The sequence below is a fragment of the Rhincodon typus genome, chromosome 2 (genome assembly GCF_021869965.1).
Source record: "Rhincodon typus isolate 14 chromosome 2, sRhiTyp1.1, whole genome shotgun sequence".
Taxonomy (NCBI): Eukaryota; Metazoa; Chordata; class Chondrichthyes; order Orectolobiformes; family Rhincodontidae; genus Rhincodon; species Rhincodon typus.
This window is the reverse complement of record NC_063333.1, coordinates 18665234-18682431: the sequence shown is the minus strand read 5'-3', so window position 1 is coordinate 18682431 and position 17198 is coordinate 18665234. Positions and strand designations below refer to the sequence as shown.

General features: G+C 41.2%; 1 protein-coding gene across 1 annotated transcript in view; it reads right to left on the bottom strand.

Moving 5' to 3' along the window:
• Positions 1–17198, bottom strand: part of rnf32 (ring finger protein 32) — a 45291-nt gene that overhangs the window by 24528 nt on the left and 3565 nt on the right. The window contains exons 2-4 of the mRNA XM_048606059.1: positions 11763–11907; positions 9604–9874; positions 1229–1371 (exon numbers count right to left, since the gene is read on the bottom strand). Coding sequence (XP_048462016.1) covers positions 1229–1371; positions 9604–9874; positions 11763–11843 — 495 coding nt within the window. The 5' untranslated portion in view covers positions 11844–11907. The remainder of the gene's footprint in view (positions 1–1228; positions 1372–9603; positions 9875–11762; positions 11908–17198) is intronic.

Genomic DNA, 17198 nt, shown 5'->3' with positions numbered 1-17198 from the left:
GAAATGCCATTTCTGAAGAAGGGTCTAGGCCCGAAACATCAGCTTTCCTGCTCCTCTGATGCGGCTTGGCCTGCTGTGTTCATCCAGCTCTACACCTTGCTTTCTCAGATTCTCCAGCATCTGCAGTTCCTACTATCTCTGAAACAGAAAGTGATGGAGGCTGGTAAAATTACAACATTTTAAAAGCATCTGAAAAAGTACATGAATGGAAAGGGTTTACAGGGATATGGCCCAAATGCTGCCAAATGGGACTAGCTTAATTTAGGATACCTGGTTGACATGGTCAAGCTGGACTGAAGGGTCTGTTTTGGTGCCATACATCTCTATGATTCAATGACTCTATACTCTGTAATTTTCACTCCAATGTCTCAGTGTTTACCCTGTCAAGCCCCTTCAGAATCTGATCTGTTTGAATGAGAGTGCCTCCCATTTTTCTGAACATATAGGATGGGTTTACTCAGCCTTTTACCACAGAACAAACCCGCTCATCCTAGGGACCACTTTTATGAATCTTCACTGTTACCTCCAATGCAAATATATCCTATCCCAGAAATAAAGATCAAAACTGCATACAATATTCCAGGTATCATCTTACTGTATGCCATTGTAAATTTTCCTTATCTTTTCTACTCAAATCCCCTTTGCAATGCAGCCCAACATGCAATTTACTTTCCTAATTGCTTGCTGTGCTTCCACCCTGACTTGCTGCATTTCTTGTATCAGTACACCCAAGTCTATTTGAACATCAAAACTTCAGTTTCATCCTTTTCAAAACATTCTGCTTTTCCTATGACAAAAGTAAATAACTTCACACTCCCCCACATTGTAATTCACCTTCTATTTTGTTGACCACTTACTTAACATGCCTACATATCATTGCAGCGTTCCTGTGTTTCATACTCTGGCTGTGAGAGCCGAGTTTGCGATGGTCATCCATCCCATAACTTTTATTGGATTAGCAGGATGTTACTGAACAATGTAAATTTGAGTAAAAAGAATTATAGTTTCACTACAATAAAGTTATTTTGGGAGGGGAGGTGAGGGGATATGGCATTGAATGTGCTTAGCCTGTACTGCACTACTGTTTTAACTTGTTGATGCTTTACACTGGTATCACAATTACTGTTTCCAAATAGAATAGAATTAATTTACTTAGTTTCATTGTAAGTCAGTGGTGAGCATCTCCAGTAAAGTGAAAGTATTTGATGCTTTTTTGCAAAGCACCCACCTGTTCCTGCATACCAAATTCTTCTCTGCATATGGCACAAGGCTGCGCTGAATCTCCCTGTTGTATTGATCGCTTTTTCACCAGTTGCCACTCATTGTCTGTTAACGGTGCTTTAGGTACATCAACGAGGCCCAATTTCTGTGCTTAACAGAATGAATACATAAACTAAGATGTAAGCCACAGGTTTCTAGCTGAGCAAAACTGAAACCATTCGAACTGAACCAGGGCCATTTTTATTATTTGACAAAAACATGCTGATATGTACTTCAAATTACATTTGATACTTTCAAAATGTCTCGATGATAATTTGCATAGATCATATTACCTAAGTCAACTTTTGAAAACTCAAAAAATTCTTCTAAAAGCAATGGTTAAATTCAACAACGAGTGTAAAATGTATACCGCTGGGGTGGTGCAAGTGGCTGTCATTTTAAAATATGAAATGAACACTACTAATTCAAATTAATTCAATGTGTCATATTTTATTCCGTTAAATTATTCTAAAGGGTAGTTTAAACCACAATCACAACATTGAAAAAAACCCATCAAATTCATCCTTTTCGCTGTGACAATACTATGGCTTTAAGAGATTATTTTGTCCTGTTGTTGTTTTAGAAAGAGAGATTGAACAAGAGGTACTGAAACAAAACCAGATATTGCTGGAAAAGCTCAGCAGGTCTGGCAGCATCTGTGAAGCGAAATCAGAGTTAACGTTTCAGGTCCGGGGACCCTTCCTCAGAACTGATGGTAGCTAGGAAAATGTTGGTTTAAATGCAGAAGACAGGATTGTGAGAGGGGGTAAGGAGTAAATGACAGGTGGAAACAGAGCCCAAAGAGAAAGGAGAAAAGTTGGACAGACCTAGGAGTGGATAACAATCTGACTAGGAGGGTGAATAGCTGTTAATGGAGATTGTTAGTGGCTAACGATACATAGAATGTAATGGTGATAACTATGTGTTAACTAAGGCCTGGTGTGTGGGGTCAGGGGTTCGGGCATGGGAAAGTTCAGGACCTAAATTATTGAACTTGACATTGGAGTCCTGACAGTTACAGGGTCTCTAAGCTGAAAATGAGGTGTTGTTCTTCCAGCTTGCGCTGAGCTTCACTGGAACACTGCAGCAAGCTTCAGACAGAGATGTTGGCCAGGGAACAGGGCGGTGTGTTAAAGTGGCAGGCAACTGGAAACTCAGGGTCTTTTTTGCAGGCAGACAAAAATGTTCTGAGAACCAGTCACCCAGTCTATGCTTCATTTCCCCAATGTAGAGGAGACCACCTTGTGAGCAGTGAATGCAGTTGACTAGACTGTGGGAAGTGCAGGTGAAGTGTTGCTTCTCTTGGAAGGTATGTTTGGACCCTTGGATACTGAGGAGGGAGGAGGTAAATGGGCAGGTGTTACATCTTTGGCGGTTGCAGGAGAAGGTGCCGTGGGGCTGTTGGGGAGTGGTGTCGGGAGTGGACCAGGATTCCCAGAGGGAAAGGGCCCTGTGGAAGGGAGACAAGGGAAAGGAGGGGAATATGTTTCTGGTGGTGGCATCTCACTGGGGGTGGCAGAAATGGCATCTGATGATCTCCTGGATGTGGATGCTGGTGGGATGGTAGGTAACCCTATTGCTGTTGTGGGAGGGAAAAGAGTGGGTAAGGGCAGAAGTGCATGAGATGTTGTGGACCCAGTTGAGGGCCCTGTCAACAATGGTGCTGGGGAACCCTCGGTTGAGGAAGAAGGTGGGCATTTTGTAGGCTTCTTTGTTGAATTTGGCCCCATTGAAACTATGTGACAGAGATGGAGGAACTGGAAGAGTGGAATGGAGTCTTTACAGGAAGCAGGGTGTGAGTATGCATAGTCTAGGTAGCTGTTCTAGTTGGTGGGTTTGTAGTGGATATTAGTGGCCAGTCTATCCCCAGAAATCGAAACAGAGACATCAAGGAAGGGGAGGGAGGAGTCAGAGATAGATCAGGTGACAGTGAGAGTGGAGTGAAAATTGGAAGCAAAGTCAATGAACTTTTCCAACTATGGACGAGAGAGGGAAGCAGCACCGATAATATCATTGATATATCATAGAACAGTTGTGGTTGGGGGTTGGATTAGGACTTAAACAAAGAATGTTTTACATATCCCACAAAGAGACAGGCATAACCGGGGCCCATGTGGGTACCCATAACCACCCCTCTGACCTGAAGAAAATGAGAGGAGTTAAAACTGAAGTTGTTGAGGGTGCGGATGAGCTCAGCCAAGTGTAGGAGGGTGGTGGTGGGTAGGGACAGTTGAGGCCTTTGCTCCTGGAAGAAGCGGAGAGCCCTGAGACCCTCCTGGTGGGGGTGTAAGAAATTAAACAGCTTGTGAGGCCTTGGGTTTTTTTTTAAGAGTTGGAACAATAAAAGCAGCCTGAATGGGTGGAGTCAAACTCCCACAGAACCAGGATATTGTTGTTGCTGTCGGGATTTTGAAGAGGTGGATGTTATTTTTTGTCCCTCTCTCGGTTACAGCCAAAAGCTGGGAGTTCTCTGCCTGGTTGCAGGAGTTGTATGTGAGACAATCTGTTTTCTGACCACAGCACCTTACATTTACCTTTAAAATAAGAAAAAGTTAGGGTCCAGGCGACCTTCTTAATATATTTTAATTGGGGGGGGGGTCTGCTCTGGTTCATAACATCACCATCCACCAAAATTAGTTCATCGAGTTTATCTTGAATACAGCTTCATTGTAAGGATCTCACTCTGGATCAGATGCAGTGCTTTCAATTTCATTACCATCCCTTCACAACAAATCAGCTTCCTCTCCATCCATTGAATTGAATATTCCGCAATTTTGTAACATTCTTTTACTGGACACATCAAAATTCATGGGAGTTTCATCCAAGTTGTTGATGTGATAGAATGGATACTCATATTTTTGCTGCTGTTTGATAACTCACTGGGAACTAGTAATTTTGGGATTGAAGTTGGTGAACAATCTCTAAGCGATTTTTGTATTCTGCTGCACCAGTAGACCATTTTGTCCCTAGACTAACTAAATGTTGTTCTGAAATCTTTTTGGACTTTAGGTTTGAGGTTGCCTACTCAAGTATGCATAAACACATTGCATTTCTGATGATAATGAAACCGTTCTGATGTCTTTTGACAACCCATTCCAATATATATTTCTCAAGATCAGGCCAGCCCTATATATGCATTTATAATTGTAAATCCTTGCTTTTTAATTCATTACTTAAATGAAATTCACTAGAGATGGCAGTTCGGGAGTTCCTGGATGCCATGGTGATCCACAATGAACACATCTGTAGCAACTGTTTGCAACTCAAGCAAAGTTCGAATCTAAGTTGAGCTGCTGACTTTGAGCCACATCAAAGAGGGGAAAATTTACCTGGACACTTTGCTCCAGGAGGCAGTTCTTTACATTAGATAATTCAAACTTAGTCTGTGATCATGGATAGGAGGATGTGTTTAAGGTTTTAGCAAAGATTTGTAGCTCGGATTGTGGGTGAAGTTGTTGACTTACTCGCTGAGCTGGCTTGTTTTCGTTCAGACGTTTCATCACCATGCTAGGTAACATCATCAGTGAGGCCTCTGATGAAGCGATGTTGTTCTACTCCGCTTGGAATTTATACTGTCTGCTCCGTTATGGTGAGTAGTGTCATTTCCGGTTTTGTTCTGTATGGGTTTGTTAATGGGGTCCAAGTCTATATATTTGTTGATTGCATTATGGGTTGAGAGCCATGTGTGTGTGTCTATGTTTGGCTTGGGCTACTATGGTTACATTGTCCCAGTTAAACTGATGGCCTTCATTGTCCGAGTGTACTGATATTAAGGAAAGTTCGTCGTGTCGTTTTGCTGCTAGCTGGTGTTCGTGTATTCTGATGGCTAGTTTCCTTCCTGTCTGTCCGACGTAATGTTTGTGGCAGTCGTTGCATGGTATTTTATAAACTACGTTGATTCTGCATGTTGTTGGGAATGGGGTCTTTAATCCTTGTGAGTGTTTGTCATAGAGTGGCTGTGGGTTTGTGTGTTACCATGATTCCTAGTGGTTGTAGGAGTCTTGTTGTCAGTTCTGATATGTTCTTCATGTAGGGCAGTGTGGCCAGTGTGTTAGGTGTACTGTGTCCTCTTGTTGTTGTCTATTTAGTAGCAGCTGTGGATGAAATTGCGAGAATATCCGTTCATAGCGAAGATTCTGTATAGGTGCTCTTCCTCTTTCCTGCGTAGTTCTGGCATGTTGCAGTGAGTGGTGGCCCGTTTAAATAGTGTCCTAATACAGCTTTGTTTGTGGGCTTTGGGGTGATTGCTGTGAAAGTTGAGGATTTGGTCAGTGTGGGTTGCTTTCCTGTATACTGAGGTTTGGAACTCCCCGTTGGTCATAGGAAGGTATGATTGTGGTTGAGGCAAGTATGGGGACCTAGGGAGCCCTCAAGCACCCTCAGCCCCAGGAACTGTCCAAGTTCTGAAAGCTGTATGCATGAGAGTCATGATTGCAGGGAGGACGGCAAAATTTTGCTCCTTTACTTAAAGGCAGATTGTACTCAGAACAACAAAGTGAATGAATGGCAGAAATAAAGGTTAACGGCACCATGCTACAGGGAGCCATTCACAGGGATGGGAAATAGGAAAATTGCGGTGGAAATTAAGGGGAAAGATAATATTCTCCACAACCATGAGTGGAGTACCGAAGGTTGTGTTGCCTGCCTGGTGCCAGGGTTAAGGATATCTCCTTAGGGCTGGAGAACACTTGAGAGGGAGGGAAGGGATCCAGTGGTTATCATCCAGGTTGGTCCTAACAACACTGATAGGAGTGGAAAGGAGGTCCTCTAAAAGATTTTGATCAATTCGGTATTAATCTAAAAAGCAGAACCTCCAATTAGCAGAAACTAATAATCTCAGAACTACTGCCTGAGATACAGGCAAACTGGTTCAGACTAAAAAAAAGAACAAAGAAAGTAAAATGGATTTCAGTTCTTTGGGCACTGGGACCAGTCTTGGAGAAGAAGAGAGCTGTTCTGGTTGGACAGGCTTCACTGGAATGGTGCTAGGACCAGTGTCCTGGCAAATAAATAACTAGGACTGTAAAGTGGGCTTTAAATTAATTAGAGGTGTGTGAAGTTTGGGAGAGGGAAATGTAGCCTTCCAAAACAAAACAATATGGTGGCATCACAAGGCAACTATTTTGATGATACCCAGAATGGGGGAGGAAATGATGGAGTGTAGAAATATATGAAAACAGCATCAAATAGGGTCAAAGGAGGGAAAATGATAGAAAGGCAGAATTTATGCTTCTTCAAAGCACATCATACTCAGAACAAAATAAGTGAATGAATGGCACAAATAAAGGTTAATGGATACGATCTTATAAAGACAGGCTTACAAGGAAATCAAAGTTGAGACCTAAATATTCAGGGGTATGTGACTTTTCAAGAAGATAGTCAAAGAGGGAGGGAAAGCTGTATTAGTACAAGATGGAATAAGTATGATACTAAGAAATTATCTTGGATGGGAAGATGCAGAATACATATGGATGGAGTTAAGAAATAACAAGGGAAAGAAGAGACTGCCAGGGGTCATCTATAGTCCCACTAACAGCAGTTGTTCCCTGGAACAGAGAATAAATCACAACATAATGACAGCATGTAAGAACGGCAGTACATTTAACTGTGGGGGACTTTAATCTGCATTGGGAAAATCAAATTGGCAAAGGTAGCCATAAGGAAGAATTCATAGAGTGTGTTCAGGACAGTTTACTGGAACTAGATGTTATGGATTCATCACAATCTGTACAGGACTTTGGTTAGGTCACAGCTGATGTACTGTGAGCAGTTCTGGTCACTGCACTATACAAAGGATGCAATTGCCATGGGGGAGGTGCAGAGGAGATTCAACAGGATGCTGACTTGGATGGAGCAGTTTTTCTATGAAGAGAGACTGAATAAGCTTAAGTTTTTTTCTTCAGAGCAGAGAAGGCTGAGAGGGAACCTGATTGAGCTGTATAAGTTTTTAAAGGGCATGGACAGGGTGGATAGAGAACAGCTGTTGCCATTAATTGAAACGTCAATAATAAGGAGACATAATTTTAATTTGTTTTCCTTTATTCATTCATGGGATGAGGTCATTGCTGGTTAGGCAGCATTTATTACCCATAGGGCAGTTAAGAGTCAACCACATTGCTATGTGTCTCAAGTCACACGTAGGCCAGACCAGGTAAGGATGGAAATTTCCTTCCCTAAAGGGCATTAGTGAACCAGATGGGTTCCCCCCAACAATCAATTCACAGTCATCATTAGATTCTTAATTCCAGGTATTTATTGAATTCAAATTCCACCAACTACCATGGCAGGATTTGAACCCAGGTCCCCAGAATGTTATCAGGGTCTCTGGACTAACAGTCCAGTACCATTCGGCCATCACCACCCGACTAATTTTAATGTGAAAGGCAGGAGGTTTAAAGGGAATTTGAGACAAATTCTTCCAACCGGGTTGGTATCTGGAAAACACTGGAGGGTAGTTAAGGTGGGAAACCTCACAAACTTTAAAAAAGTATTTGGACAAACACTTGAAGAAATATCTATAACATTCAAGGAAATGGGCCAAGTGCTGGAAAATGGGACGAGTGTAGATTTAGAATAGCTTTTGGGCAGTAAAGACCGATTCTGTGACCCCCTATTCTGAGATTACATGCTTTGGTCCTAGACTGTCCTACAGGGAAAGCAAGCTCTCCACATCTACCCTGTCAAGCCCTTAATGATCTTGTATGCCCTTCTAATTTATACCATGACTGGTAAAGGCGAATGCTCGTGTGCCTTCTTAACTATCCTGTTAACTTGTCCTACCATCTTCAGGGATCTGTGGACAAGACCCTCAAGATCCCTATGTTCCTCTGAGCTTCCTAGTGTCCTGCCATTCCTTGATAACTCTCTTTTCTTGTTACTTCTTTAAAAGTGCATAACTTCACACTTATTAAGGTTAAATTTCACCTGCCAATGATCTGCCCATCTGACTATTCCATTTATATCTTCCTGTAACCTAAGAATTTCTTCCTCACTGTCAATTACCTGGCCAAACCTTGTTTCTTTAGCAAACTTACTTATCATCCCCCGACCTTGTCTTCTATATTATTTATATATATCACAAACAATAAAAGACCCAGCACTGATCCCTGTGGTACGCAACAGGACACCGGCCTCCAGTCACACACACAGTCTTCTACCGCCCTCTGTCTCCTGCCACTAAGCCAATTTTGGATCCAACTTGCCAGGTTACCCTGGATCCCATGTGCTTCATCTTTCTTTATCTGTTTCCCATGTAGCACCTTGTCAAAGGCTTTGCTGAAATCCGTATAAACAATATCAACTACACTAACCGGATCTACACACCTGGTCGTCTCCTTGGAAAATTCAAATTTGTTAAGCGTGACCTCCCTCTGACAAAACCATGCTGACTATCCCCGATCAAACCTCACCTTTCTAAGCGGTGATTAATGCTCTCTTTCAGAATTTTCTCCAATGGTTTCCCTACTACTGACATAAAACTTACTGGTCTACAACTCCTTGCTTTATCTTTGCCTCTCTTCTTGTAAAGTGGAACAACATTAGCAGTCCTCCAGTCCTCTCGGACAACCTGTTTGACTAGAGATGAATTAAAAATTTGGGTCAGAACCCCTGTAATTTCCTCTCTCATCTCCCACAGCAGCCTGGGATATGAATCATCCAGACCTCGGATCTTTAAGCTGTGTCTTTCTATTTTTTCTTCTTATTCTTAAACTATTCAAAATGGCGTCAGATCATGGTGACAGGGCAAAAGCTTTTCACTGTATTTTACTGTTCTTCTCACTGTAAAATACACATGACAAGAAAATAATTCATTCATTCATGCATATGTTGTGCTGAATTTTAAGACATGGTAAGGGCAGAATATATTGAGGTGCTGAGTGGGAGTTTTCTTACATGAGTATTTTACAACTTAATTGCAGGTTTTATTTTTCAACAAGAAAAGGCTGACTTTTTTCAATGTTCTATTTCCTCATTGCATCACAAACAATCAAAAAAAGGCTAGCAAAAAAATCACTACTTTAAAGCTAGTTCTTCAATTTATCCTGGTGGAAGCTACTGAATTTGCTTCAAAAGCAATGGCAAGCAACGGCAGATCCAACTCTTAAAATGGCTGCCAAACAGTTTCTCCATTATAAAACCATTATTTTATCTTCCTTTTTTGTTGTATTATGTAGAATGACATAAAACAAAAAGCCAACAGATTTTTAATGAATATCCTTCTCATCCACAAATTCTTACTTTTCTCTCACAAGCCACAAAACCATAATTTCAAATTTACATCACCGGCAAATTTGGAAGCGCAAAACAACAAGAATTTCAATATGAAACGTTAAATAAATTTACCTAAAGTAAGACCCGAAGGTTTTGGATCCAAAACATACTCTTTTTCCTCATCTTCTTTCCTTTTCTTTTTTTCTTCTTTCCTTCTTATTCCTGTATCCACTACAGGCTTCACAGTGCTTCTGTCAATGGGCCTGTAGCAACCCACTTTAGCCCGTGGTTTTGTTTTAAAACCATCAGACAATGAAAGGTTTTGGAGTCGCAGATTCCTAATAATGTGATCTTGCAAAGCTACAGCAACGAGCACTGTGGTGTCTGGTTTTGTGGAAATATGCTAGAGGGTACAATGGAAACGAGAATGCAAGAACAACTAATTATTTTTTATTTGAGAAGCCCTCTTAAGTGTGTAACTCATGTCCAACAAATTGTTATCCACTTATTTTGGGGTATACTATTAATGTTGCATGGCTCTCTGTCCTTCCTCCCCACTTCCAAATTTTATCGTTTATTTTAAGAGAACTCATTAAAATAAGGATTGTGCCTGTCCCTGCTAAACTCCAGAAAACCAAATTGCCTTGATGGATAGGGGAGCTGATTGAGAAGTGAAAGTGTTTATGTGTTAAATCACATCACATAAACACTTTGCTTCCTCAATCAGCTTCTGATTAAGGAGTCCAGCTCTCTACTGTTTACCTGCCTTACATTCATCCTCAGCCAACCCAATCACCAAACTCATAAATAAAGCACAAGCATATTATATTACTTTAAGACATTTACATATTTACTTATATGCATACTTTTCATTATTTTGTTGAGCTTTCTGAAGACTAAATAGCAATAAAATTCAAAATGGGGAAACAAAAGATTGAGAAGTAATTTATTTAAAGAATATGACAATGTTTCAACCCTGCTTTGACATGGCAGAGTGGCATAGCTGTTAGCATTGCTGCCTCACAACACCAGGGACCTGGGTTCAATTCCACCCTTGGGTGCCTGTCTGTGTGGAATTTTCATGTTCTCCCTGAATCTTCACGGGTTTCCTCCTACAGTCCAAAGATGTGGAGGCTAGCTAGATTGGCCATGCTTAAAAGTTGCCCTGTAGTGTTCAGGGATGTGCAAGTTAGGTGGGTCAGCCATGTGGGGTTACAGGAATGGTGTGGAGTGGGTGGTTGTGTCTGGACAGGATGCTCTGTGAAGGCCAGACGAAATGGGCTGAATGCATTGTAGGGACTCTATAATATAGTCTTAAAACTGCTGATAAAGTTTGTTATCAAAACATTTCAAATTCTGATTATTCAAAATCCAGACAGATATGGAAAGATAACTGCAATATTCTGACCAATAAAGAGAAAATTCCAGCAACTGTTAATCATAGAATGCAGTGATTAGCATACTATTTCCTGAGAAGCCATCATTGACAGGAAAATTTGCAAACTTCCTTATATAGTTGGGTAAACTAGTTATTAATTGAGAAAGCACTCTTCTCCTAAAGGATCATGGATGCTGAGGGATAATTGATAGCCTTCCAATTTTCACATTATGCATATGTTATATGTTTGATAATGTGGATCCACCAGATGATCTCGCACGGACAGATGCTTCTGGTGCTTAGCACATGATATGCCAGGGTTAACATGGGATTTGACCCACATTAACGGGGTCTAAAATCTATTAAAAGGCTGTTGTCTGAAAAATGCCTTGCACACCATGCAAATTTGGAGGAATTGGACTTTTGAGATCTATCAAAGGAAGGTGGCCTAAATAGAAGGAGAGAGTCACTGAGGAGGAAGAGTTCAGTTACAATTTGTGGCATTCTTGGAGCACTCATTATAAAATGGCTGTTGAGTGTTCAAAACAATGACTTGGAACATCAAACAGTTGTGGGGAAAAAAGCTCCACATCATTAAAAGTTACAGCTGTAATAAGGCTTGCTGTTACTGTGCAATCTCAAAATGAGTACATCACTTATATGCTGCATCTTTTACCAAACATAAATGACAAATAGGCCTCAGTGCCTTCTAAAGTATGTCAATTTCTAAAGTGCAATTCCCTTACATGATTTTATTCAAAGTGAAATAAACCACAATTAATATAAGAAACTGTGCGCTGAGACAATTGTCTCACACAGGTTTTGGCCTGCATTATGTCTCATGGAGAGCAGGAACATGATAATAATGTGTGTATTTTACATGAACACCCATAGTGAGAGTTACAAGACATACCTTGTGTTTCTGTATTTTGGTACTTGTACCTGGCACCAATGGTGTAGTCAATGATTTGGAAAATGAAGCATTTAATTCCATAATGGAAAGAGAACTGTCACTTCAGCCATTAATTTCAAGGAATTTGTGTTTCCAAATAGTTCATCTAATATGAAACAAAAATTGAAGATGCATTATTTACGTTATAAACTCAAGTCACTTTTCCTAAATTCATCCTTGACATGTGGGCGTCACAGGAAAGGCCAATATTGATTGCCCATCCTTAGTTCTCTTGACTAAAGGTTTGATGGGCCACTTCAGAGGAAAATAACAGCCAATTTCATTGTTGTGAGACTGGAGTCACATATTCAGCTGACTAGGAAAGGGTGGCTGATTTCCTTCCCAAAGTGAATCAGTTGGGCTTTTACAACAATGGTATCTTCGTGGTATCTTTTACTGATACCTCCATCCGCTTCTTCTTTTGAGAAGTCAAACAGAATTCAAATTCTGAATTTCCTCAACTGCCTCCAAATCATTTCTTGATCTGGTTGCTTACTGTTCATCTTTTCCTATGAAACAGCTTGGGTTATTTTACTACATTGTAGTGCTATATAAATCTGGACCAGAGAAAGGGTTGTAGTAAGGGTCCCCAGGGGTCACTCTGAGGACAAATACTTTTTTTGACATATACCAGTGATTTAGATTTGGGTTATACAGGGCACAATTGCAAAACTTGCAGATGCCACAAAACTGAGAATGTAGCTAACTCTGAGGATTATAGTCCAAAACTTCAAAAGGATACCTTAAGATCATAAGAAATAGAGGCTGAAATAAACTTGGTCTGCCATTCACTAAGATCATGGCCAGTCCAATTTTAGCCTTGCACACTTTTCTGCCTATCCCTGAAATGCGTGACTCCTTTGACAATCAAACATTTCTCAAACTCAGCCTTAACCACATTCAATAAGGCAGCCTCCACTGTTCTCTGGGCAAAAGAATTCCAAAGGCCAATGATTCTCTAAGAAATGAAATCCCTCCTCACCTCTGTCATAAAATTGCTTATTTTAAAACTGTGCTCTCTGGTTCTAGATTGTCCCATGTGCGCAATCATCTTCTCAGCATTTACCCCGTCAAGCCCCCTCAAAATTGTATATGTTTTTATGAGATCAAATCTCATTCTTGTAAACTCCAACCCGTTCATCTCAGCAATTAATGTGTTGATTCTTCACTAGACAGCTTTCAATGCAAGTACATCCTTCCTTAAGTAAGGAGACAAAAACTGTAAACACAGTCCTCCGAGAGCAATCCAAGGAGACCCCTATGTCCCAGAGGAGGTTGGTGGAATGGATAGACAAGTGTGAAGTGAGTATTTTAGGTTGAAAAGAACAAGGAGAGGCAATACAAAATAATGTTACAACTCTAAAGTTGGTGCAAGAGCAGAGGGACTCGGGGGTATTTATCGACAAATCGTTGAGGTTGGCAGGACAGTTTCACAAGGTGGTTAATAAAGTGAGGGGAAGCTGGGCTTTATAAATAGAGACATAGAGTTCAAAAGCAACAAAGTAATGATAAACTAATGTAAGACACTTGTTTAGCCTCAACTGGAATACAGTGTCCAATTCTGGTTGCCATGCCTTTAACAAGGATGCTTTGGAGATAATGCAAGGAAGATTCATACGAATGGCTCCAAGGAAGAGGAATTTCAGTTGGATGGACAGATTGGAGAAGCTGGGTCAGCTCTCCTTGGAGAAGAGAATGGTCAGAGGTTTGATAAAGGTGTTCAAAGTTATGTGGAGTTTGGGCAATGTGCGTAGGTAGACAGTGATTTTTGCTGATTGCCGAGAAATAGAATATAGAGATGAAGAGATACTTTTTTATGCAGCAAATGGTTAGGATCTGGAATGTACTGCCTGAGAGTTGGGTGGAGGGAGACTTAACCAGGATACATCCAGTGTCCAACCTTCCAGAGATCCCATGGATTTAAATGGTCAGAGATCAGCTTGTTTTTGGTACTACATATTTGTTTGTAAAATGATAACACTTTGAGTAAACTTCTGTTCAACTCATCACAATTAGAACTCCTTGATTTATTATTGTTAATTTTTGGGTCTTTTCTATCTTTCTTTGGTCAGTTGGCTCAGTTGGCTGGACAGTCAGTATGCAATGTACAGTGACACCCACAGTATAGGTTCAATTCATGCACCGGCTGAGGTTATCAGGAAGGACTCTCCTTCTCAACTTCTCCCTCATCTAAATCGTAGTGACTCCCAGGTTAAACCACTGCCAGTTGCCTCTGTCTCTAATGAGAGCGCAGCCCAATGATCTGGTAGGGGTACGGTGACTTTAGAATTTTCTTGCCTTTCTTATTTAGACTCAACTCCCAAACCTTTTTCAGTCTCTCCTAGCTTTAAAGAAAAATGTTTGGTGGTCAGGTGTTTGGTGGCAGTACTTTTGTCTCTGCCAGACAGTTGTGAACTGAAGTCCTGCTCCTGGGACTTGACCACATCATCTACGCTGGCAACTCAGTGCAGTATAAGTTTGTACAACACAACTGGAAATGCTATTTCTCAGTTGAAGTGTTTAGTTCCATCCTCTCTCTTGGGTTCCAAAGAAATCCTGTGACACTATTTGGAAGAACAGCAGAGGAAGCATCCCCTATGTTCAGGCCAATAGCTATCTCTCAAACAACAGCACTTTCACTGATTATCTACTAATGACCAGAATTAGTTGGATCCTTGCTGTCATTACAATAATGTCCGTACTTCAAAAGTACTTCCTTGGGTGTAAATCTCTTTGGGATCTTCTGAGGTCATGACAGGAAATATATAAATGAAAGTTCTTTCTTTTCAGTATTGCAACTGGGCCAACAAACAGAAAACCAGGCCTGTCATGTTCGGCTCTCGAGATAACTCCTGCGAACATCTTGCACACTGAAAGCTGCAACATGTAATTGAGAAGGGATTGTTATAAGTCGCAGTTCCACAAGCCAGTTTTATGTGATCAAATAATGAGGACAACCTCCAGACCTGCTAAGTGAGTCGCCCTGTCTCTTTGGTGTGAGTCACATTTTGGGCTGGAAGCAATCTTGTCTCACTCTTTAAAAATAAAACACATCCTTTTTGCATTCCAATGGGTTTCTAATTCATTTTATTTTTCTATTTAAAGTTAGCAGCTTGTACACACATATATGCACATTTACAAAAGTCATGCTTTAGTGTGTCAAAAGTATTCAGAAGAAGAAAAAGGAATTGTAATTCCTTGTTTTTTTTCTGACTGGGTATGAGGACAGGATTTTCCAAGGCAGCTGCCTTCTTACTGAAACACTGTTTAATTTGTATCCCAATTAGGGAATGGTAGTATAATGGTTATGTCACTGAATTAATGAGCCTGAGATCTAAACAAATCCTACGACAGAGTTTAAATTCAATAAATAAATCAATCTGGCCTTTGCAAAGAAAAATGCATCCATCAGTAATGGCAACCATGTAATATTTGAACTGTTGTAAAAATCCATGTGGTTCACAGAAGTCCTTCAAGGGATTTTAAATTCTTCTTTGCCTGATCTAGCCAAAAGAAAATACAGGCACACACAGAGTGGAATTAAATTTGGTACTGGTCGAAGGGTGCATTTAATTGGGTGAGAGAATGTTCAGGGTATTAGTACAGGGTATTTGGTTTGGAGTTAGTGTGTTTGTATTGGGTTAAAATATTGGGATTATGGTGTTACTGTTGGAGTATCTGTGCTGGGCTTGGTGTGATATTGTTACGGTGTTAATATGTGGGTGATTATGCAGTCCCTAAGTGCGCGACATATCCTATCCTAATCCCACCACCGATGCTTCAACGCTTTTTTTTATTCATTTGTGGGATGTGAGCATCGCTGGCTGGCCAGCATTTATTGCCCATCCCTAGCTGCCCCTGAGAAGGTAGTGGTGAGCTGCCTTCTTGAACTGCTACAGTCCACCTGCTGTGGGTTAACTCACAGTGTCATTATGGAGGGAATTCCAGGATTTTGACTCAGTGACAGTGAAGGAATGGTGATGTATTCCCAAGTCAGGATAGTGAGTGACTTGGAGGGGAACCTGAAGGTGGTGGTGTTCCCATATATCTGCTGCCCTTGTCCTTTTACATGGAAGTCATCATGGGTTTGGAAGGTGCTGTCAAAAGATCGTTGGTGAATTTCTTAAGTGCACTTTGTAGATAGTACACACTGCTGCTACTGAGTGTTGGTGGTGGAGGGAGTGGATGCTTGTGGATGTAGTGCTAATCAATCGGGCTGCTTTGTCCTGGATGGTGTCAAGCTTCTTGAGTGTTGTAGGAGCATCACTCATTCCATACAAGTGGGGAGTATTCCATCATATTCCTGACATGTGTCGTGTAGATGGCGGACAGACTTTGGGGAATCAGGAAATGAGTTACTTGTTGCACTATTCCTAGCTTCTGACCTGCTCTTGTAGCCACTGTGTTTATGTGGTGAGTCCAGTTGAGTTTCTGGTCAATAGTGACCCCAGGATGTTAATATTGTGGGATTCAGTGATGGTAACGGCATTGAAATTCAAGGGGCAGTGGTTAGATTGTCTTTTATTGGTGATGGTCATAGCCTGGCATTTGTGTGGCGCGGATGTTATTTGCTACTTTTCAGCTCAAGCCTGGATATTGTCCAGATCTTGTTGCATTTGAACATGGACTGCTTCAGTATCTGAGGAGTCGTGAATGGTGCTGAACATTGTGCAATCATCGGCAAACATCCCCATTTTTGATCTTATGATGGAGGAAACGTCATTGATGAAGTAGCTGAAGATGGTTAGACCTAGGACATTACCCTGATGAACACCTGCAGAAATGTCCTGCAGCTGAGATAACTGACCTCCAACAACCACAACCATCTTCTTTTGTGTCAGATGCGACTCTAACCAGTGGAGAGCTTGCCTCCTGATACCCATTGATTCCAGTTTTGCTAAGTGCTCACATTAGGGTTTTTAAAAAATCATTTCTTCATGGGATGTGAGCATCACTGGCTGGGTTAGCATTTCTTGCCCTTCCCTAGTTGCCTTTGAGAAGGTGCCAGCGAGTTGCCTTCTTGAACTGCTGTAGTCCATGTACTGTATGTCTACCCATAATGCAGTTGGGGGAGGGGTGATGTTCCAGACGATTGACCCAGCAATATTGAAGGAACAGCAAAATATTTCCAAGCAAGGTTGGTGTGTGACTTGGGAGGGACCTTGTAGATGATGATGTTCTCATGTACCTGCTGCCCTTGTCCTTCTAGATGGAAGTGGTCAAGTGTTTGGAAGGTGCTGCCTAAGCAGCCTTGGTGAATTTCTGCAGTGACCTTGTAGATGGTACATACTACTGATACTGAGCATTGGTGGTGGAGAGAATGAATGTTTGTAAATGTAGTCATTCAAGCAGGCTGCTTTGTCCTGGATGATGTCAAGGTTCTTGAGTGTTCTTGGA